At 43.5% G+C, this 22,270-nt stretch overlaps 1 protein-coding gene across 8 annotated transcripts in view; it reads left to right on the top strand.

Moving 5' to 3' along the window:
• Nucleotides 1-22,270, top strand: part of CACNA1D (calcium voltage-gated channel subunit alpha1 D) — a 295,056-nt gene that overhangs the window by 161,729 nt on the left and 111,057 nt on the right. For 6 of the 8 annotated variants that reach the window (XM_074344649.1, XM_074344648.1, XM_074344651.1 and 3 more), the window contains exon 8: nucleotides 6,220-6,323. In XM_074344649.1, coding sequence (XP_074200750.1) covers nucleotides 6,220-6,323 — 104 coding nt within the window. Of the gene's footprint in view, nucleotides 1-5,553; nucleotides 5,658-6,219; nucleotides 6,324-22,270 lie in introns of all 8 variants that reach the window. The other 2 variants (XM_074344650.1, XM_074344647.1) reach the window with 1 other exon arrangement.

Raw genomic sequence — 22,270 nt, 5'->3', positions numbered from 1 at the left:
ATGGAGCCAGGGGGTTGGCTATAAATGAAGAGCAGTCATATTTTAACAGCCTTTTCTCAGAGCAGAGTTTGTTTGTTTACTTCTTTGCCTGATAGAGTTGGGAAAAGCTCATAGAAGTTTAGAAATGATTTTCCACGGCACAGAGTTGCTGGAAAAAACAGCCGACTTGCGGATTTTGAGCCTAAACTCAAGTCCAAACAGGATTAACCCAGATTCCAATAATGATTTGTTATAAGGCAGTTAGTAATAAAATACTTCTTGAATGAGCAGTCTCTAGTTAGAATGCCTGCAGATTGAGAAGGAGCTTCTGACAGGATCTAACTTTCAGACACTTGATTGAATTTCCCATTACTCTGTAACTTCAGAGATTGTAGCATGTAATGGTTATGAATAGAGTTTTTGCTTCCCTTCACCAGTGAGCACCATACTTACAGGATTGTAGGAGTCCCTGTATATTCAATGTTAAGCAAAGGAGGTATGTTTTTATTTTCATCCCTCAAGTATGAATCTAGTTTGGTAATAAGGTTTTTTTAAGCATCACCAACATGTTCTATCTTGCCCCCCTCCTTTTCTTATTGTCATAGGAGAGTGTGTGTGTGTGTGTGTGTGTGTGTGTGTGTGTGTGTGTGTACGTGCACACGAGTGTGTCTCTCTGTGGGTATGCACATCTGTTATTTATATCCATAACACAATGGCTTTCATGAAGAGGAAGAAGGAAAGAGATTCTATTGGATGAGCCAGGTCCATGGCCCTGCAAGGGGACCCTCTAATTATGTAAAGTGTTTGTTTTCACTGTTACTTCCTAAGTTGCAACTCCTACATAGATTAGTGACATTCTCATAACCAGTCTTCCCTTGGAGTTTCTGATAAATAGAAAAAGTATCATCCAACTAGCCCAAACTGATCCTTCCCCCACACAAAGAGTACAGAAGACAACATTCTGATTGAAAACAAACAGACAAAAAATCTGTGACTCCCCACAGCTCTGTTCTCCCTATTGTCATAGTGAATTGTCCGTTGCCGATCCAACATGCCTTGACTAATGGACAGTTTTATCCTTTATTATGTTTCTGCACGTTGATCCTCTCATGACGATGTTCCTGTTGCCACGCAAGTGAAAACTCTGGGAGTGTGTGATGAAAGGAGAGGAAACTCCATGCACCCAGAAACAAAAGTTTCACTTGCTTTCCTGAGAACCGTTAAGTATCACCTAAGATGATATAATTATTACCTCTATTATTCATATGACAATCACAGAGCTAATAATTTGACAATATAATAATTACATTCTCTATGAATTACATGGCATCTTTATTCCAACGGAGGAACTCCAATAATTTACCAACATTATTCCAGTCTATATCCCTTTATAGAACATCTCAGAAACAGTGGAATACAGACCCCTGGACATCCCCAGGGTCCTACTGCAAGTGCTGTGGTCCATGATCTAGAACACGGGTCTACAGACTTTTTTATAAGGGGCTAGGCCATATTTGGTCTTGCAGACTGTAGTGTCTCTGTCACAACTACTCCAGTTTTGCCCATGTCACTTGGAAGTAGCTGTAGACAGCATGGGAACCTGTGGCTTCCTTCTGATAATTATCTGTGGACACTGAAATGTGAATTTTGTAGCGCTTTCCTGGGTCTTAAGATACTGCTGATTTTTTTCCTCACCATCTAAAAATGTAAAAGCCATTTTCAGCTCATGGGCCATGCGGAAGCTGGTGATGGGCTGGGTTTGGCCTGCAGATCGTAGTTCAGTGACCCCTGGTCTAGACTAGAACCCAGCCCTCTGTCCTTGACATTCTTCCACTGTCAGAGGTTCATGAGCTCTTCTCAAACACTAGGGGGCAGCTCAGTAATGTCTTCCAGAGTGCTCAGAAAGATCTTATTCTCTGAAACATGTCAGGTTGCTTTTAATTACTTGTTGATTGCATTTATTAACTCAGCATAGACTAGGCAGGAGCCAGGGCCCCAGCCTTTTCCATACTTTATGGGCCACGGTTGGCTGGAAGCCACACAGTTCTGTTCCAGAACAGGACATCCCTGCCCAGCACAGCACCTGGCCCAGAGCAGGTGCTCGGCAAATACCAGTTACACTTCAGGTGTCTCATCCCATTGCTTCAGTGTAGATGCACCATGTTTAAATGCCATTTTTATCCACAACCAGGATGTAAAGGGAGCATCTGAGACAGAACTAAGGAGATTAGATTTTAAATGTTGATTGCGAGGAGATTTCTCAGTCCTTTAGGTGTTTGTATATGGTGGACAAAGTCTTTGCAGGGATGATTTTGCATCTTGTCAAGATCATATTCAGTCAGTGTTCTCAAGCCCGTTGATGACACAACTCTCCAGAGTGCCTGGCAAGTGGCCAGCAGGGTCTTGACAAGGGAAATGCAGGGGGGCCCAGTATGCAGAATGACACACATATAACAGAGCCACGTGGATGTGTGGGGAGGGGATTCTTAACTTCTGGAGAAACATAATTTTTTTTAGCACTCTCTTACGAGGTGAATTCCATAGACATAATTAAGCTGCCATCTGACCCACATGTATTTGATGTCCTTAGAGGCAGAAGGGTGAAGTGCAAGGAAAGAGCCTTGAGGCTGCCTAGGGCCAGGCATGTGACCTTGGGTAGGTCACCAAAACTCTTGGGCTTCAATTTTGTTGTCCACAAGATGCAGAATAACACTACTTGATTTCATTTTTTTCTTTCAACTTGGAGGAAATGTTTTTAAGTATAGGAAATTAAGTAAAATAGTATTGGTTTCAGGAGAGAGCTATCCATATAAATTGTTTATGGCCTTTTGCTTTAGTGCCAAGCTCTTTTCTCAGCACATCCATGGCAGCGCTGGCTGTCAGACCGAACGGGAAGTTCTGTCTCAGCCAAGCTGACAGTCTCCTTCATTCCTGTTATCTGGGAGACCCCTCTCTATTTCACCAACAGCTTGCCTTTCTTCGCCTTTCTCTTATTCCATGCTCAGGGAAGTACCACCAATATATCAAGTTTCTAGTAGTGTTAGCAACAGTTAGAAAAAAACAAAAAGCCTCAGGTTAGCCTTTAATTGGAGACATGGATGTGCATTTCAGCCTTTGAAGTGAGGGAAAACTGAAACCAAATGGATTATTATTTCCTGAGTACTGGGTGACACCACATGAAGACTTTGATATACTTCAAAAATCTAAATTGAAATGCCTGAGCTCATGCCGATTTCTCCATTGTTGACAAAGACCATGCAGACAAAATCCCAAGCACAGTCTCTATTTTCATGTGGGGGTTTGGGGGACCAGCTTGCCAGTTCTGACTTGTCCCATGTGTGTGGTAAGGTCTAAGAAATACTAGCCTCTGAAAAGAGACCCTTGTTGAGAAGGTTTAGTTGGGAGAAAGACTGGCCCCTAAAGCTTAATTTTTGTTTCTCTTTCCCACCTTCTGGAAATTTAAAGTCTCCTGTGGCCTTGGTTTTCCCCTCAGCCCCCAGCTGTTATTCCAGGTAATATTTCTGATTTGAGCAAATGAGAGAATAGGAGTCTGTTGAACACTGATTCCTAAACAATTAAAAGTTTCTTTATTTGGAGGAAAAGTTCCCTCTCAAGTGGGAGCAGACAGCTGTTCCTGGAGCCATTCTCTGGGCCATGGGACTGAGGCCTGAAAGAGGATGGGCAGGGCAGAGTGTCGGCTGACGGCTGACCTACTTTGCCACAGTGTGGGAGCACAGAGTCTCCTGGTGTGGGCCCTGGACGTGCACATCCTTCCCTCCCCATGAGCACACACTGCCCTGCCACGTGCATTCCTCCTGCTCCAGCAGAGAGGAAATGGGCCCACAGAGGTCTCTGTGGAAGGGTCTGACTTCAGGCTGAGCTCTGGCCACTACACCAGGCAGCCTGTTTCTTCTCCTCTGCTCATGGGTTTTTAAATAAGTTTAGTGGCACAGTTGCTTTGGAAGAATTACCCTGGGCCTTCCTGCTGAAATTAGTTTATCCAACTTAATTAGATCAACAATTGCAGCCACGGCCCTGGCTCATTCATTACCCTAATTGCCAATGTAAGATGTGCAGACTGATATGAGTTCTATTGAGCACATCAATTTTCATGTGGCCAAACAGGTGTTTCAGAAGGGATTTAATGCCCTCTCCTTCAACTTCAGCAACAGATGTTAGTTGTTTTTTTTTTTTTTTTTTTTTTTGATGTTTTCTTTTTCTATTTGGTTTCTGCATGAAACAAACAGTGAAATGCATGAGCTTCATTCTGTAAAGCTAAAACCTAGAGCCGGATAATGTAGAGGAAAGCGCATGCTTTAAGTCCTAAGGGCTTGACCCTGCACACAAGAACTATGAATTGGCCCAGACTGTATACTGTTCTATTAGCTGGAGATTCTGGGTGTTCTAGCAAAGTCAAGCATGACGTCATTCATTCTGTCCCCTGACTGGTCCTTAACAACTTCTTTCTGGGAGAAGTGTTTGCCCAATTTAATGCTAACTTGTGCTGCTGTTAAGTTCCATCCAGCCGTGAACCTTAAAACACCTGTTTATTCCAGCAGGGAAATTGCTCATGACTGAACCTCTCCCGGGAAGATGTGTTGGGGCAGCCATGTCTGACTGCGCTGCTTGAGCTTGTCCCAGAATTAGGGGCGCCAGATTCCTTTGGGAAGCTCACTGCTGGAGCCAGCTCTCCAAGGGTGGGTCTTGTTGGTTCAAGCTAGGTGTAGGGGAGAGGGGCTTTTTTCTTTCCCTTCTCCTAGATCCTTCCCATGGATGCAATTGGGAAAAATCTCATTCCCCAAAATACCCTTGAATGTGTGTCAGTTAGCTGACTTCTGAATACTTTCCTTCTTTGAATTAATTTAGCTGTGCTTGCACTCACTGATTGCAGATAATACAGGTTTAAAGTGGATTAGGTTTCCTTGGATAGGTTGGCTACTAATGGAAAGTTATTATTTCAGGGTTGTTTTTTGCGGGGAGGAGGGAGAGGAAATTAGTTTTATTCATTTATTTTTAGAGGCAGTACTGGGGATTGAACCCAGGACCCTGTGCATGCTGAGCATGTGCTCTATCGATTGAGCTATGCCCTCCCCCCTCAGGGTGTTTTGTTTGGTTTTTAAGAAAAAAATTTATAGAGTCAAATGTTGCAAATTTGTCCCTGTAACTAAGACTTTTCCACCATCACAAATTTTGAAAGCAAAAATAGTACTAATAACTTGAGAAGAGTAGAAAATAGTTTCCAGCTAAGCAGCAGTTTTTCTTCTACAAAAATCTTTTCTGAAAAAACCCTTATCAAGACAGTTTCCTGTGAGAAAGAGCCAAATCCCAGCTGATTTCCCTCCCAGTGGCCAAAGGTTGCTGTTGCTATTATTTGCCCAGAAAACTTTGGTGACTGTGTGTGTGTGTGTGTGTGTGTTGAGAATATATAATGAATGTGCTTTGGTTACTGTTGTTTGATTTGAAGCAAAGTAAATGTTTCATTCAATGTATAGAATGCTGTCTCTAATGTGATCCTCTCTCCTTATTAGATTCTCTTTTTAACCCACTCCTATGAGACCGTCTTATTTCTTGCAGATGAATGATGCTATGGGATTTGAATTGCCCTGGGTGTATTTTGTCAGTCTCGTCATCTTTGGGTCATTTTTCGTACTAAATCTTGTACTTGGTGTATTGAGCGGGTAAGCTACACCTCTTTCATCTTGAAAGCAGAGTTCTGAGGACAGTTGCCAAGACCACACAGGCTTTGTTGGTGGGGGCCGCCAGGCGGGTGCCAAGCATTTTCTGTGTCCTCCAAGATGCTTAGCTTTCTTTTCTGCTGAGGCTTCCCAAATCAAGCTGATTCCTGGAACCTCACCAGCCTTCAAGAAGGAAAGCTATAGGATAGTTATTGACCAGAAATTAATCAGTGTTGTCACTTGGGATTTAAATAGTTGGCATTGCTTGCCCATTTGTCCGTCCTAAAAGGAGATATATCTGTAATTGCTTTATTGGTCTGGATCCAAATGTAATGCAGATTAATTGGTACAAAGCAGTAGCTAAATGACTTTTTGTGGGCCACATTGGTAGGTTTCAGCAGCAGAACATGTCCTCACTGAAGGAACCAAAATGGAAGGCCCTTGGCGGGGTCCCATCCTAGGAGCACCAGTCTTCGGTCAAAGCCCTAGTGGTCTGGCAGCTGGTCCTGGGGCTCTGCTCTTTGGCAAATGGATAACTGATAACTGATCTCCTTACATTTTACAGGTAAATGATGCGATAGGATGGGAATGGCCATGGGTGTATTTTGTTAGTCTGATCATCCTTGGCTCATTTTTCGTCCTTAACCTGGTTCTTGGTGTCCTTAGTGGGTAAGCAGTTGGATCCATGTTCCACATTCTGCTGCTGCCACATGTCAGGCGGCTCTGCGTGTCCCCTAGCTGCTCCCTGCGGCTTTCTCTGCATGCGTGTGGACTCTGATGTCCCCTCTGTGTGTTGCTTTTGGACTAAACTGTGATTCTTTCTGCTTGTATCTGTTTGTGAGATTCTGTGTTTATGATGCTTGCCAAACGCAAGTAATTTAATGAAACTGTTTCCCTGAAGCTAGTCGCATTAATATGCCCGTGTGTAGAAGTAGATTAAAACTGAGTAAAAGGATTCCCAGCCTTGGTCTCACCCAGGAAAGGGCCTTTGTCTTTTGTGGTTTTCTTCCCTTTGGTACATATCGTGGCCTTTTTAAGTTACCCACAATGTATCATGAATGTTTCCAGTGGTGTTTCAGATTTCATGGTAAAGGAGAAATAGGCTTAGGTTAGCACATAAATAATAAACAGTTTCAAAATCGCACATCCTTCAGATCGGGATCATTTATTAGCTCAGGATCATTTTCTGCTGCTGTCATTGTGAGAATGTTCCCTCAAATTCATTTTTAATCATAACTTGTAGAATCTTTCTTTAATACAGAGTAATAATCAGCTTTTGCATCTAAATTCCTATAGCCTTATCCTTGTCCTTGTCACTCAGTCACTGTTTTTGACATTTCATTTTGTTGACCACCTCGGCTCTGTGGATTGACCGTCCATCAAGGGGTTTCAGTGGAGACTGGGTCAGGAGGGGGCCTTAGCCCTGCCGGTAGTCACCATCCCAGAGCCCTTCTGGGCAGCCGTGCACCCTTCCCGTCCCACAGCCACCCCAGACAGGGGAGGACCTCAGACAAGGGAGGACCCCAGAGAAGGGAACTGGGGCTCCCAGACCCTCAGGAGCAGTGCCAGGTTATCACCATTGATGGGGGGCTTGGAGTGGCCAAAGCCCAGGAGGCGCCCATGTCCCCAGAGGAGCCTTTGTCACTCCCTGAGCTCAGACATCCTCAGGAGAGAGATCCTGTTGATAGACTTGATTCCAAGTCAGTTTATCTATTCCTCACTCTCTTTATCTTTGTCTTTCTGAGCTTCTATCTGGGGGAGGTGATGTCTTTATGCAATACTGAATCAATGGAGAGACCTTTATCGCACTTTTCTAAACGCTGCTTTTTCCAGAGCAGAAAACAGAGCTAGTTACCCATTTCTGCTTCCTTTCCTCATCTTCCCTCTAGCCTCCCCAGCCTGTTTTCAGGGGATAATAAATTTAGAATTCTGTTTGACTAGGTGTGGTCACTTTTTACACCATGGGCACACCCTGTCACGTGAAACCCCTGTCCAGGAGCCTCTGTCCCACAGTGAGAGGAGTGGGGGGATGGGCTGGGACTGAGGTAGGGGTGTGACAGCATACCCCTGCCCACCACCCAGACCAAAGCTTCTTTCTGCAGATGAATGGCCCCCAGGCCTCCTGTTCTTTCACTTAAAACTTTGAAAAGTACCTTCCTCCTAACACCTTCCATCGCCTTAGGTTAGCGTTGGGATTGTAAGGGTGGAATTTATCCCAGGAGAAACAGTCTCATGTTGATTTCACCACAGGAAAGGCCCATACAAGGTTAACAGCAGCTCTGTTGTGAATTCCTTGGCGCCCCATGTCTTCTAAACCCAACTAAACTGAGGCCATGGAAACGACTAATTTTAACAGTGCCTGTGACATGCCTTATCTTAGAGCTCCCCAGAGCAGGAACATCACCCCAGCAGGATGGAGCATCTGAAAAAGAGGGAAAAAATGGGGGGGAGGGACTTCTCATTATCATGGTGAGTTTTAAATATATGCTTCCCCCCCCCAGGGGGTACCCAAAGCTGGAAGATGAAAATAGGCACCCATCATGATAAATCGAAGAGTTTACTTAAACATAGTTTAGGAAAATAAGTAATTGTAAAACATTTTTGTGTCAGAACAAAACTAGATCCTTTATGAAGGAGTCAAATGATATGTGAACTTTAAAAATAAAATCTAAGACTTCCCAGCAATTGTCCATGAGTTCCACATTGTGCCCCAGCTCCTGGGGGCTGCACACTGATTCTGCCCTACCTGTAAGGCCACTTGGTGGGAAATGCTGGGGGGCACTTTGTGGAAAGTAAGAACCACGTCTGCAGAGCAGTCTCTCAGCGGTGTTCGCTCATTTGGTCAGCATTTCCCGAGTTCCTGTTGAGTGCCCGGCTCTCGGCCAGAGGCTAGGGTGCCAAGATGTCTGAGACATAAATGGGGGCCTTATGCTCAGATGTTCATCGTCTGGTGAGGGAAACATTGTTAAGCAGTGCAGGATGGCCAAGCTAGAGTAGAGGTGGAGACTGAGGGGCTGTGAAAGCTGCCTGTCTGTGAGCTAGATCTTAAAAGATAAGGCATCTGCGGGGGCGTGGGTGGGGGGAGTGTGACTGGGGGTACTGATGATGAGCTGGCATGTTCCTTCCTCCCCTAAGAGTTAGCTACCTGGGCTTCTCTGTCCTCTGTCCTCCTTGCCTCTGCCCTCCTTCCTCCTTGACTTTCCCCCAGAGCAACAAAAAAATCTAAATGGGTCATTTGTATTCATTTTCTTGTTAAAGCTGACGTAAAAATTTTTTGATTTTAACCTTAGGGTTCTTCCCAGTTTTTTTGGGGGGGGGGCACTCTAGAGGGAGTACAAAACCTGAAGGACGTAAATGTTAAAAGGAAGATGACTTAGGTCGGATGGTCCCTTAGCGACCATCAGACTGACACAGATGTAATCTGGAAAGCCCTGAATTAAAAGGCTCCCATTTTAGACACTTAAGACTGTGCTGCTGCTTTCTGATGAAGAGTCATTAAATGATGCTGTGTGTCTTTAAGTCTGTTAACCATGTGGAAATATTTGTTTCTGCTCCTTGGCTCCTCCTTTTTCCTGTATGGCCATGCCATCCTATTGTATCCTTGAACAGATTTTAATCTACATGCTTAATTTCATGTTGGTACATTTTTAAAGCATTGTTAAGACTGATATACGTTGGGAAAACATTGGTTTTACCACCGACCCTTTTTCTCAAGGTGAGTATGAAGTTTGTGAACTTCAGCCCCATGTAGCTGAGCACGGTCCTGGGTAAAGACTTATCTCTGGTGATTGTGTGCTGTGGGAGGAGCCGAGAACATCTGTAACCAGGGTGGCTATTTCACATTAAGTCGTCTTTAAGGAGATGGTCCCATGATGACCAGGGTTTGGAAAGGCTGTCTCAGTGAAGCCTATGATTCAGACAGATTATGTCTCTTCTTAAGGTGGCTTTGATGGTTTTTCACTTCTGAAATGGTTCACCTAACTCCTCGTCCCCTTTGGGGTTTGTGCCAGTAGGTAGGTCAGATAAGAACACGCAGTGGTGTTTCAGAGCTTTGCTTCTTTAGACACACTGCCGGGTTCCCCGGGGAAATGGTGGTCATGGACAGGGGCCCACCCCATGCCAGGTATACCCGCAGTTAGGCAGAGGGCCCTCCGAGCCCCTGAATGGGAGTGAAGACCCCCAGGAAGGGACTGGTAGATGAGACAGGAACTGGAAGGCCTGGTTTCTGGTCCTGCCAGTGTCACGCAGCAACTCTGTGACTTCACCGAGCAGCCAGGACTTCAATCCCCTCGCCCTCAAACTGGGGTCCTGCCGTGCTGCCTTCCCTGCAGGGTGGCTGACTTGAGGTCAACTAATGAATGTAGAAGTGCTCTGAAGAATATATCCTATGAAGAATTGTACTCATTGAATGTATCTTAAATCCACGGACCTCCTGCTAGTCCCCTCCCTGAGTGAAGTGGGAACAACTAAGGGGGCTGTTTGGAAACTAAAATATACCGTTTTCTGGACTTCCCAGGAGGTGACCAAGAGAAACATCCTTTGTACGCATGTTAATACTGTACTCAGTGTCCCAAGGAGGCTGTGGAGGTTCTCTGTCAGCTCTGAAGTATTATGCAGCTCTAAATTATCATTGAGGTTATGTCTGGTTTTTCCTCTTGCACAAATAGAGGAGAATGGCATTTCTGTAACATAGTGGTTAAACATCAGCTTTAGAGTCGGATAATCAAGACTGGACTCTTTGCTCTAGTTTTTACCAACTGTGAGATTTGGTAAAATGACTTGGGTCTTTGAGCTTTACTCTCCTTGTCTGTGAAATGATGTTAATAATATGAACCATGTGGAGTTGCATGAGGAGTTAGTGAGCTGGAGAGTGGAGAGAGCTTGGTCACTGTTAGGATACTTGCTTGAGGAAGAGCGTATAGAGTGAGATTTGATGCAAGAAAAATCTAATCAACTCAGTCTTTTTAAACTAAATTTTTTCCTTGAGAACCAAGCCTATAGATTGGGGTTAATTTGCATGTCGATTTCACTCAGGAGTTAATAAACTAAATAGTCTCTGTGCTTTCTGCTTTTAGAGGATCTAATGTTCAGCAATGCTATTAGAGGTGCAGGAGGATAAAATGAAAATTATTAAGAAGTTGGTCAATTATACGACCTTGTTAAGGAGAGATTTGATTCGCCTTTGTCTCTGCCCAAGATAGACTAAGGACCCACAGTGCTTAGATAGGTTCTGATGTCTATTAGATGGATTTCTCCTGAGAAGTTTAGATAATCTGATATTTATATAGTGGCAGTCATATCCCTGGCATTTAGCAGTGGCCAGAAAGAGATTAGATAAAAAGACCCTTAAGAGATTAGTGTAATGTAACCCAGACTTTGATGCATCTGCTTTCTGTTAGCCTTTGAAATCAGGCCCACATGCCATTTTTCACAGTGAATCCAAAGGGCAATTTTAGGATCCTATGGTATGAATAGGTTTTCTATTCAGTTGTTTTTAATACTGTTGTCTTGGTGCTTGGATCTTCCTTCATACATAAAATATTTATCCACACAGATCTCTTTTCTTTTATAAATTCAGTGTCATAAAATGAAGGCTCTTTAATTGTATACCAAACTGACCAATATTGAGATGAACCTCTATCTTAATCACTTTTTTAAAGAAAAAAAAAAAGCCTGATTGATTAATTTCATCTCCTAATCCTCAGACTTCATTCACATTTGTCCAGGACACTCCCATTTTTCTTCAACCCACTTGGTTTCTTTTAATCCACAGTAACTGGGGGAAAAGGATGCTTGGTGATAGTGGAAAGAGTTGGAATACAAAACCTAGATAGAGATTTGGTCATGGTTACTTTACTTGTGTAACTTCTGGTCCAGGGGGATGCAGAGGGAATGTGGTGGTGGTGTGAGACTGTACTGTATTACATCAGAATTTTACAGAATAGGTTCAGATTTAGGAGCCAGCATAATTTACACCCAGGTCCATTAAATTCACACCATTATGAGCCATGGTAAATCAGAGATTGCCTCTGATTGCCTCCCCTTAAATGTTGGCAACCCAAGTAGGTAGATGGTGGTGGTTTTGCTTGTGATGACGTACCCTCTGGAAATAGGCATTCTTATAAATTATTCATGACTGGGATTAGATTTTGCTCTCATTCAATACTTTACCAACATCTGAACAACAAAATTTCCTGTACATACACATATCTGCATCTTAGAAGAGTAGTCGAATTGCTTACAACATTGAAATAGAGTATTGTTAGGTAATGGGATAACCAGGCTATCAGCATGATTGGTTACCACTATATTACAAAATAAAATTGTATTGAGTTAATGAGTTGCTTCCATATCTTGACCAACAGATTATGAAGGCACATAGAGGTCTAGTCTAAAAATAAAGGGTTCTTTGTAGAGAGTTCATCCAGTTTAAAAAAAAAAGATTTTCCTGTGTGTAATTATTAATGATGGTCAGACTGGCAGAATTCCAGGCAAAGATGTCCTGAATGATCACTTGTAGCTAAATACTTGCCCATATTTAGCTGGATTTGCCTTTGGTTTGATTAGGCTAATATGTGAATGATTTGTCCACACAGTCAGAGGTCTCTTTTCTTGAACTTGGAAGTAATGTTGTGAGTAGGGTTGAAAGGCTGAGAGAAAGGTCTGTGGTCCTTTAGTAACTTCACGTGGTTTGGCTTTGGTAGAACAAGAAATTAAGCCCCATTTAAGCTTTACATGGAAGAATGCTAAATTTCCTTTTTCTAATGAAGAACCAAGCTAAACATTTCCATATACTTTTAAACACTGAACTTGCTTGTTGCAGAGTTAAAAGGCTGTCGGAGGTAGCTGACAGCAAGATCCTGGTGCTGTTGGTACTATGGTACCTGAAATGCACAGGCCGGTAGCCACATCTGATGTCAACAAGTGAGTGGTAACCTCTCTGCTGCTGGCTCGTAGCTGCTGTTTCCATAGAAATGGCTGTTGGGATCAGTGGAAACGAGGTAAGTGAAAGTTTTCGCTGATCCTTGTTTCCATCAAGCTGACGTCTGTTTCCCTGGCAACAGCAGTGGACAGCAGCCAGGCACTAGCAGCAGATTCAGCAGAGCTCTCTCACTCATCAGCTGCGGCTGTCATCTATTCCTGACTGAATTCTTTTTTTTATAGCACATAGCAAAAACCTCTGAGGACCCAGGAGGCACCTCTGGCCCCATGTGCCCTTCTGAGCACCCATTTTGCCAGTGGAGAGCTCTGTCCTAAAGCAGAATTCATCACAGTGCTTTCATGCAAAGGCTCAGCTCTTGATAAAACTGCTGGTACCTTAATGGTTGAAATTAAAGCCATAATTTTCCTGTGTTCCCTGTTCGGTTGGTGGTACTAACAACTGCGATTACTTCTACAGTGAAAGGGTTATTTATGAATTTAATAATTTAACTTCTGTGAGAAATGTATTGACAGCTGCCCTAAGGTGCTACTGTTAACCTCTGCCAGTTTTTTTCTCTTCTGTGTAATATTCTTTTATAGGCTGATAAAATTGCTTACAGAAATCAAATATTGGTGTAGTGGGGGCAGCTCAGTGTACCAAGACCCGTATGTCCGTAGTACAGGGAGCTCTTCTTAAAGTTCAGCAGTTGTTCCTTTCCTAGAACATTTTAGTGTTTAAGCAAATGAGGCACCCAAGATGAAAATATCCTTCTCCCCTGTGAGAGCACTTGCAGGTCCCACCAGGCAAAGGAGAGCCGTTATTATTGCCCTGGTCTGTAAGATGAGAGTTTGTGGGGAGGGGCACAGAGTGAGTTGTTGGACACTGTCTTGTTTTAAACTCTTAAAGATAGTATTAAAGATATTTCCTCTGAAACAAACAAACAAACAAACAAAAAACCCCTCTGAGAGTCAGAGCTATATCTCTGAGAAGGAAATGAAGGTACAGATCCACAGTGTTATGAGAATTTGGATGGGTCAGGGCTAAAAGAGCACTGGTAAATGGTGAATTACCTGTCTTGGAGGGCTTTCTGAACAACTTTGTTCCCAGCAATCTGGACGAGGGCAACTATGTGTGGCCTGGAGGTGATATTAGGGCTGACCCTGTACTACCTGGTTGGGTTCAATGTAGCAGACTAATAAGAAGCAGAAAATCTTGCTAGGTATTTTTCTCTTAGATTCCTTAGGAAGAAATTGCTTAATCATCATTCAATGAATAGTTTTAAAAATTTTTAATGGAGGTACTGGGGAATGAACCCAGGACCTCATGCATGCTAAGCATGCACTCTACCACTGAGTTATACCCACCCACCAATGAATATTTTTTGAGTGCCTACACAGTGGTAGATGTATTTGCCAAGCACCTTCCTAGACACTGGAGTTTCAGTGGTGAAACAAAATGGAGACTTGTCTTCATGAAGCTTATATCTAATGAGGGAGACAAAAATTATAAACTTTTACGAGTTCTTTGAGAGAAAGGTACATGGTGCTGTGAGAGTGTTTAACAGGCACAATGGATGTCCAGGGTGAAGAGTCCTGGAGGAATGGAAGGATGAATGAAGAGCCATTATATCCAGGCAAGATGGGAGAGGATGCTAGGGGAGGGTATTACAGTCAAAGGAAAAGCCCATGCAAAGGCCCTACAATGGGAAGGAGTAGAGGGCGTTGGAGAAACTGAACAGAGCTGGAATGGCAGGTACCCCGGGGGCTGGGAAGGAAGAGGGGAGAGAAGAGAGACTGATGAGCAAAACCCAGATCATAAAGGTCCTTCAAGACCAGGTCATGAGTTTTGGCCATTAGCTAAAAGGTAAAGGAACCCGTGATGATTTTTAAGCCAGAAGTGATGTAATTTATATTTGTGTTTCACAAAAATTACTCTGTGTTCTGATGTCTTCAACTTACCTTAAAATACTTCAAAAATAAAAAGGTAACTTTATGGTTGTATAGAGAGAGATAAGAGATACAAAAAATATTAGCAAATGTTAATTGTGGAAACTACGTGGTAGGCATCTGTGTTCACTGTATAAGTCTTTCTACTTTTATGATTGTTTAAAATTGTTTCCTAATGTTGGGGGGGGATCAGCTTGTAAAAGTCACTCTGGCTGCAGTAGTATGAATGGACTGGATGGATGCAGGACTGGATGTGGGTGGTTCGAGGCTATTGTAATCCTTTTCTAGCCACAGTAGAGTAACAGGGCCAGAATGGACCTTTTACTATAAACAACTATAAAACTGGCCAAAATATATGAAGCAGGTTTTTTTTTTTTTTTCCAGAGATGGAAATAGGCAGCATAGGATTGGGTTCCTTAAGAGAAGGGAAACACATGAAGTAAGCGCCACAATTGTCCTGGCTTTCTGCCCAGCGATGCTTTTAGAATTGTGGCTCAGGGAGGCAGAGCCCAGAAGAGGATGGTGGTCTATTTGCTCAAGAGGCAAAGAGCAGATTATGGGCTGCCGAGATAGAGATAGCTGGAGTTCTCAGGGAAGAGTACTGGAGAGAGGTGTGCAGAAACAGGGCTCCGAAAATCTGAATAAGGATTCTCTGAAATATTTGACCATGTACTAAGCTGCCGTGTACCAAGTGAATTTAGGGAGGCGTGGTAGAGAACAGCTACTACAAAGCTGGGAGCTGCTGGAAATCTCAGTGTTGGGAGACAGAGGGATTCTGACCAACTGGAGAAGGTTGATCTTGATGAATACACTGGACGTTCAGTTGAGACCACAGAAAAGCCAGGCATTAGGGGTGAGACTGTAGCCCTGGAGTAAGAGCCGCTCTAGACTTGCCTTAACAAGTCTTATAAACAAGCATCAAAAGGATCAGGTCAAGTGGTCAATTAAACACCTGCCAAAACAAATCAGCACCCATTAAAGGAAGACACCAAAATCCAGATGTTCCCCAAATGTTCCCCTGTATCATTTAAATTACAGGACATAAAAAGAAGCAGGAAAACCTGATCTATAATCAAGATGCAGGCAGTCAATAGAAACAAATTGAGAGATAACAGATAAGGAAAAAACATGGAATGAACAAAAAAAGCCAATAGTAAGATGGTAGACATAAACCCAACTGTATCAATAATTGGATTGAATGCAAATGGGTACATTTTAATTAAAGGACAAATTGTCAGGCTGAATGCAAGATATTACAAATATAAAGACAGATTAAAAATAAAAGAAAGGGGTAAATACATTAGTACCAAATATATAAAATAGACTTCTATACAAGGAATATTTGCAGAGATGGAGATATTTCAGAGATAGAGACATTTCATGTTCCTAAAAGGGTCAATTCACCAAGAGAACGATGATTCTGAATGAGTTTGTATCTAATAAGCTTTAAAATACATGAAGGGAAAGCTGTCAAAATTAAGTGGATAAATCAGTTCACAAACAGATAAATTTTTATAGTTCTCTTTCAATAATTGAAGAGCAAAGGGATGAAAAAAACTAAATATAGATAACATCTGAATGCTACCAACCGAACTGACCTAATTGATACTTATAGAACACTATATCCAATAACTGCAGAATACACATTCTTTGCAAGTGCACATAGAACATTCACCAAGATAGATGACGTCTTGGCTGTTAAAAATAAAAAGTCTGTCTCAGAAGATTGAAATCTTGCAAAGTGTTTTTTTTCTAATAGCAATTGATTTAAAATAGAAGCCACTAACAATGATCTGTCTAGAAAGTCGTTCACAATATTTGAAAATTAAGTAACACATCTCTAAATAATTTAGAATTTAAAGAAAAATAATTTAAATGAGAAAAATTTTAAACTGAATAATGAAAATACATCTCAAAATTTGCATTATCCATCTAAAGGAGTGCTTAGAAATTTACAGCTTTAAATACCTATGGTAGTAAAGAAGAAAGGTTTAAATTCAGTGATCTATATTCACATCAATGGCTCTAGAAAATAAAAGCAAATTAAATTCAGGGAAAGCAGGAAAAAAAGAACTCAGTAAAATAGGAAATGCAAGTAATAGGAAAAGTTAACAAAGACAGAGTGTACTCTCTGAAAAGCTTAATAAAATTAATAAGTCTTTAGCAAGACTAATCAAAAAAGAAAAATCTGTTAGAAATGATAAGCTTAAATTGTGTGCATTTTATTGTTCACAACTTGTATCTCGATAAAATTGATTTAAAAATACCGTTAAAATAGAATTAAGAGTCTTCTGCTTCTGGTCAAGATGCAGTAATGGATACCAGATTTACCCTCCCACTTGAAACAACTGTAACAAAACCAAAACCAGACAATATATGTAAAACAATGGTTTTCAAGACCCTGGACATCAGGCAGTGAAGAACATTTCCCTGAGAACCGGGAAATCAAATAAGCTCCATGATTGTCCCGGTTTACTGGCTAAAGAGAATTCCTGGGCCCCAGGACAAGGAGTGGGAACCAAGGCAGAGCCCTGTGATCTTCCTGAGTTGAGAAGATGAAGCTAAGACTCTGAAGAAGCCAAAATAACTAAAATATGAACAGTGTAAAGCAGGATAGAGTACTAGAGATGAGAGAATTTCATAGAGAACTTCAGAGATCAACAGAAGGTCTCCCTTAAGTATTCAGCAGAGTACTTTTCAGCATGTATGTGAGGGATCTAACCCAGAGCTGGGGAAAGAACGTTTGAATGGATTACAAAGGATGGTTTTGGTGTTCAGTGCTCAGGAATATTGCTTATTTTCTCCAGCCAGACTGGAAAAACTCATGATTCACAGGACATTGGGTGGAATACTCAAAGGATATGCCTCAATACTGAGGAATTAATTTGCCCTAGACTAAGCAGTGCTCCAGAATGACCTAACAAATCATTACAGCAAGACCTGAAAGGATCAAACAGTTTGGTCCAAGTTACTTAACTGCATCCCAGAACAGAGTACTAGAGTATTTGTAGAAATACAGAAGTACCTAGCACTCAACAAGATAAAACTTAGGGTCTACCATTCAATTAGAGGCCACTAGGCATGCAAAGAAGCAGATACCATGGCCCATAAGAGAAGACTTAATCAATCAATCGCAACAAACTTGGAACTCACTCAGAAGTTAGAATCAGCAGAAAAGGACATGAGAAGAGACGTAGCTATATTCCATGTGTTCAAAATGTTAAACAGAGACATGGAAGATGTGAAAAATAGACTAAAAAAAATCAAAATCCTAGGAATAAATTTAATGAAAGGTGTAAAAGATCTCTTCACAAAACTGCTGAAGGGAATTAAAGAAGACCTCAAAAAAATGGAAGGACTAGAAAACTGAATTTATTAAGGTGTCAGAAGACAGGTAGTATTAGGAAAAAATGCTTTTCTTTGTAACAAGAAGAAAGGAGGAGGAGATGGGGCAGATGTCAGTTTGGTTTGGGAGTGGGAAGCTAGGAGTAGTCCTGCGTAGTAGTTTCTCTGAAGCAGGAGACGGGGTTCACTGTTGATGATGCTGGGGTAGGTGGCAGAGTCGGGTCTGAGGAGAGAGAGTGGGGGAAGGCTCAAGGTAGTCACTGTAGGGAGCTGGGAGCAGAGAAGTGAGGTGGACGATAAGTAGCATTGAAGTCCTATTTGAAGCTGGCAGTGGTGGATCCACACTGGTGTCAGTCCATCCCACTGTATGGCTTTCTGTAGCCATGTTTGCCTGCTCTTACATATGGAGAAAAGGGGTGTTTGAGTGCATGTGGGGTGAAAGTCTTGCTGTCTCTAATAAAAAGATGGAAGACAGTTTAGGGTATCAGCAAGAACTTCATTGAATGGATTACTGATGGATCATGAAATCTAAGGTAGATCAGGAGGGAAGGAGAGGCCTGATGGACTGAGAAAATGGGGGAGGTCAATGGACTGGACATTTCAAAGAGGTTAATGTTTATAGTGGGAGTAGTTAATACAAGCCAACTTTCTGAGAGGAGGTTGTGGTCAGAGAGTGGAGAGCTTGAATTTATGATTAGGGGTGGTAAAATCGAAGGGTTGAAAATATATCAAGGATTTGAAAAGCCGAGGGTTGGCAGGGTCAACCAAGGGCTACTGGAGTCCCCCAGGAAGATGAAGATGGTAGAACTTGGGATGGGGAGGAATGTTGGGGGCCAGGAGCCTAAGACTTCAGGGGGTTAGTAGAAGACAACACAGAGGAAGGGCGAAAGGTCACATAGCCCATTGGCACTGTCCTCAAAGGAACAGGGTTTTTTTGGTGGTGGTTGTTTGATTTTTATAGCAGGATGAGGGAGTATTGGTCAAGATGTGAGAAAAACAGAAAAGCAAGGGGGCTGTCAGCTCCACCTTGAGACCCCGAGGTAGGTGGGGTCTGGAAGGGACTGCAAGGGAAGCAAAGCAGTAAGCTCCAGGGTGACCAATGTTTCCCATGAAGTAAGGAGGAAGGGGGATCCCTTTGAAGAGGTGGAGGGTACAGGAGAACGTGCTCTCTGCAGCAGCAGTTTCTGAGGGCACAGGGAAGGGCTGAAGCGTGAGAGGAGGCCGAGTTGGTGACAGGACTTCAGGGATGAAGATGCACTTGGTGATGGGGATTGGGCCTTGGACGGGTGCCCTGCACTTTAGGCAATTACTGATGGCATCAGCGAAGAGTGCAGAGGCTTAGTGCGGGTGAGGTCTCCCAATGAAGGAGGGTCCTCGGTTACCAGAGACGCTGGCTGGCTTGGTCTGGGACACTGTTGCCCAGCCCCTGTGGTCTGGGCTCACCTGGCCTGAGATGTGTGCCAGAAGCTTCAGTCTACAGAGACAGCCTGGAGGTGCTGGTAATTCCAGCAGATGTGGATGGCCTAGCCGAGGGTCATGGCCTTGCTGTAGCTGGGGATTCTGAGTGCCCCACACACACACACACACACTGTGCTGACTCCTCTGGCCCAGGGGATTACTAGTTGCTGTGGTTATTGGTCTTCGCATGTCGTAGTGGGGAAAGTGTGAGTTTGGAGGTCAGGGTCCTGGTTCTTGTCCCAGTGCCACACTTCCTGGAGATGTGACTTCAATCAATAACTTCACTTCTCCAAGTCAAGGCTTTCACCTGCCTAAAGTGGCCCCACGTGCTGTGCAGTTTTTCTTACAGAGCTGTCCTGAGAACCGAGGAGAGAAATGGATGGGAAGGGGCTGTGTAAACCATAAAGACCTTTGCAGATATGAGGTGTGCTCAGCGTTGGCTAGCTTGTTGCCTCCTTCTAGGAGGCTGCTCTTGTGAGTTTGAAAAGCCTTATTTGCAGTCTGAACATTCACTAGCCAGTTCTTGTCTCCAGGGCCCCTCATCTTTCTGGGACCTGGAGTGGCACTTAAGCACTAACCTAATTTCTCAAAGTCTGATTGTCATAAGAGTTTAGTTTGGATTCAGGGATGAAATATTAATCCACTCGGAACTAGATCATTCCCTTGAAATTCTGCTTTAAAATAAATCTTTGTTTAAGTTATCTGCTGGCACATTCAGAGCCTCTAAGCATTTGGGGCTTTTCAGCTTCTGAGTCTGGGAGGCTTTCTAGAGGGATCTGAAGGATTCTAATCCAGTGGGTGATGGCACCCCACCTGCCCAGAGGCCCACCTGTCCTTGAGTCATATGCCGTTACTTATGGACAGGCTCACGGAGATAAATCGAGGAGCTCCATGGCCCTCCCTGTGAGGATGCCAACAACTACACGCCGTCCCGCCATCTGTCAAGTAGCCTTCAGCGCCATCTGTGCCGAGCAGTGTGCTCTGGGAGAGCAGTGGAGGGCTGGCAGGGCAGACAGGGCTCTCCTGAGAAGCCGGACTCAGGTGGGTCATTGAAGGAAGGACATTTGTCAGGATGTAAAGAAAGGAGGACTTGGCCCAGATCCCGGAAATGGTGGGGAAAACAGGAGCTTCAGGAGTTGGCCAGTGGGGCTGTCGGGTGCTCTGTGTTGTTGGGGAGCAGTGGGGCACAGGGAGGGATGTGTAGTTGGGAATGCCAAATGAGGGAGGTGGGGTTTTGTCTTTAATTTATGGGAGCTGTTGAGGTGTTGGAACACTAAGGTGATGGAGGCGAGCTGGGCCTAGAAGGCAAAGCTGGTGCCTCCCTGGGTGGAACAGTGGGGGCTGTAGTAGTGGGGTGGGCGTGAGGAGCTGGAAGTCCAGGCTGGGGTAGAAGTGAAGGAGACCACATGGAAGATGGTGTGGGCCAGTGTCTCTCAGATGAGGGGAGATCTGTGGATTTGTCAACTCTGGAGTATGGATTATGTGAGAGAATTTTTCTTTACTGCTCATTGTTAATATAGCAGCTAAGATAGATGCCCAGTGCTGGGCTAAGTGCCTTATATAGTTTGGTTCATTCCATCTTCTCACCTACTCCAGTTAAGTGTGTTTTGCCTCAGTTTTACAGATGAGGGAAGCAAGGCTCAGAGAGGTTTCGATTTTTCTCAAAGTCACACAGCAAGTAAGGAAGGGATTCTGAGTAAGCTCGGGATGAACTCTGGATCTGCTTGTCTCCAGAGCCCAAGCTGCTCTCTCATCGGTTGGCAGCGTTTCCTGTGTGTGGTGAGGGGGAACCCCCTGTGGGACCCCATCTACCAGATGGGGTCTGTGCTGATACATCCTGACCTGTTCCATTCTTCATGCTTTGTCAGTTTCTTTCTCTTTTCCAAATTAATTACTCAAAGTAAAGGAGAATCATGAAATATAAAGACTTCAAAGAAACTGGTTTCTTTTTCCTCTTAAAACTGCTTGTGAAGAAGTCCCACTCTAGTTCAAGTGGTCCTTTGGGATCCTGTTTCTGAGAGGTAGGCCTCTGAATCTCTGAGTCTTCCCTATGATAGGATGCTGTTGCCTTATTCTCAGATAAGTCCGGTTGTTCAGAGAGGACACTTCACCCATCCTGCCCTTCAAGGAGGAACTCCTGGGAGAGAGCCCACCTCCTCTGGTGCCTCTTTCCAGGCACTTTGCCTTTGACGTGACCAGTGAGTGGGGCTTGGGTGGGAACTCCTACAGGGATTGCTTTGAGGACATCCCTGCTGGTGGGCTCAGTTTCAGCTTCTTCCCTGGGCCAGTGTGGCTCATCTGTAGTCAGACCCAAATCACCCCCTGCCCAGCTGCCCTTGAACAGTGCAGCTGTCTGTCCATCTCGTTCTCTTTAACCAGGCCCTTAGCAGCAAACTGTGTTGGCGCATAAGCAGGATGGGCCCTGGGCTTCTGGTCCCACCCCACATGTTGATTTTGAATGGTTCTGCTACCTTCCCAAGTCAGACTTCAGGTACACGTTTTCCTTATTTTTCTTTCAAACCAGAATCTGACAAGTCTAGGCAGGTATATTTCTCAGGTGACTTCTTAAGGGGCAGTATTTCAAGAAAATATGTAATGAGGTTGACGTGGCTCACTTGATTGAAATATTTCTCTTGGAGAAAGGGATGTCAGACAAGAGGCCCATGTTTCTTGAAGAACAGCTTTTAAAACACGTTTTTTAGAAAACAGATTGAAACAAGAAGTCTGACTTTTTAGCATGCAACCCGCATGGATCCTTACCATTTGGGGAAATGTCTGTGGTAGCCATGGAAACTAACTCTTCAAAGAAAGAACAGCTCTTCTGTCCTCAGACAAGATGTGGGGAAAGGAAAGCATATTTCATTCTAAGACAATTTATTTCCCTGGATAACTTCTTAGACTTGTCCAGGGCTCTGGCTGGCTTAGATTTTTTGTTTTTAATGGCA

This window comes from Camelus bactrianus, chromosome 17 (genome assembly GCF_048773025.1).
Source record: "Camelus bactrianus isolate YW-2024 breed Bactrian camel chromosome 17, ASM4877302v1, whole genome shotgun sequence".
Taxonomy (NCBI): Eukaryota; Metazoa; Chordata; class Mammalia; order Artiodactyla; family Camelidae; genus Camelus; species Camelus bactrianus.
This window is presented reverse-complemented; position numbering and strand designations above follow the sequence as displayed.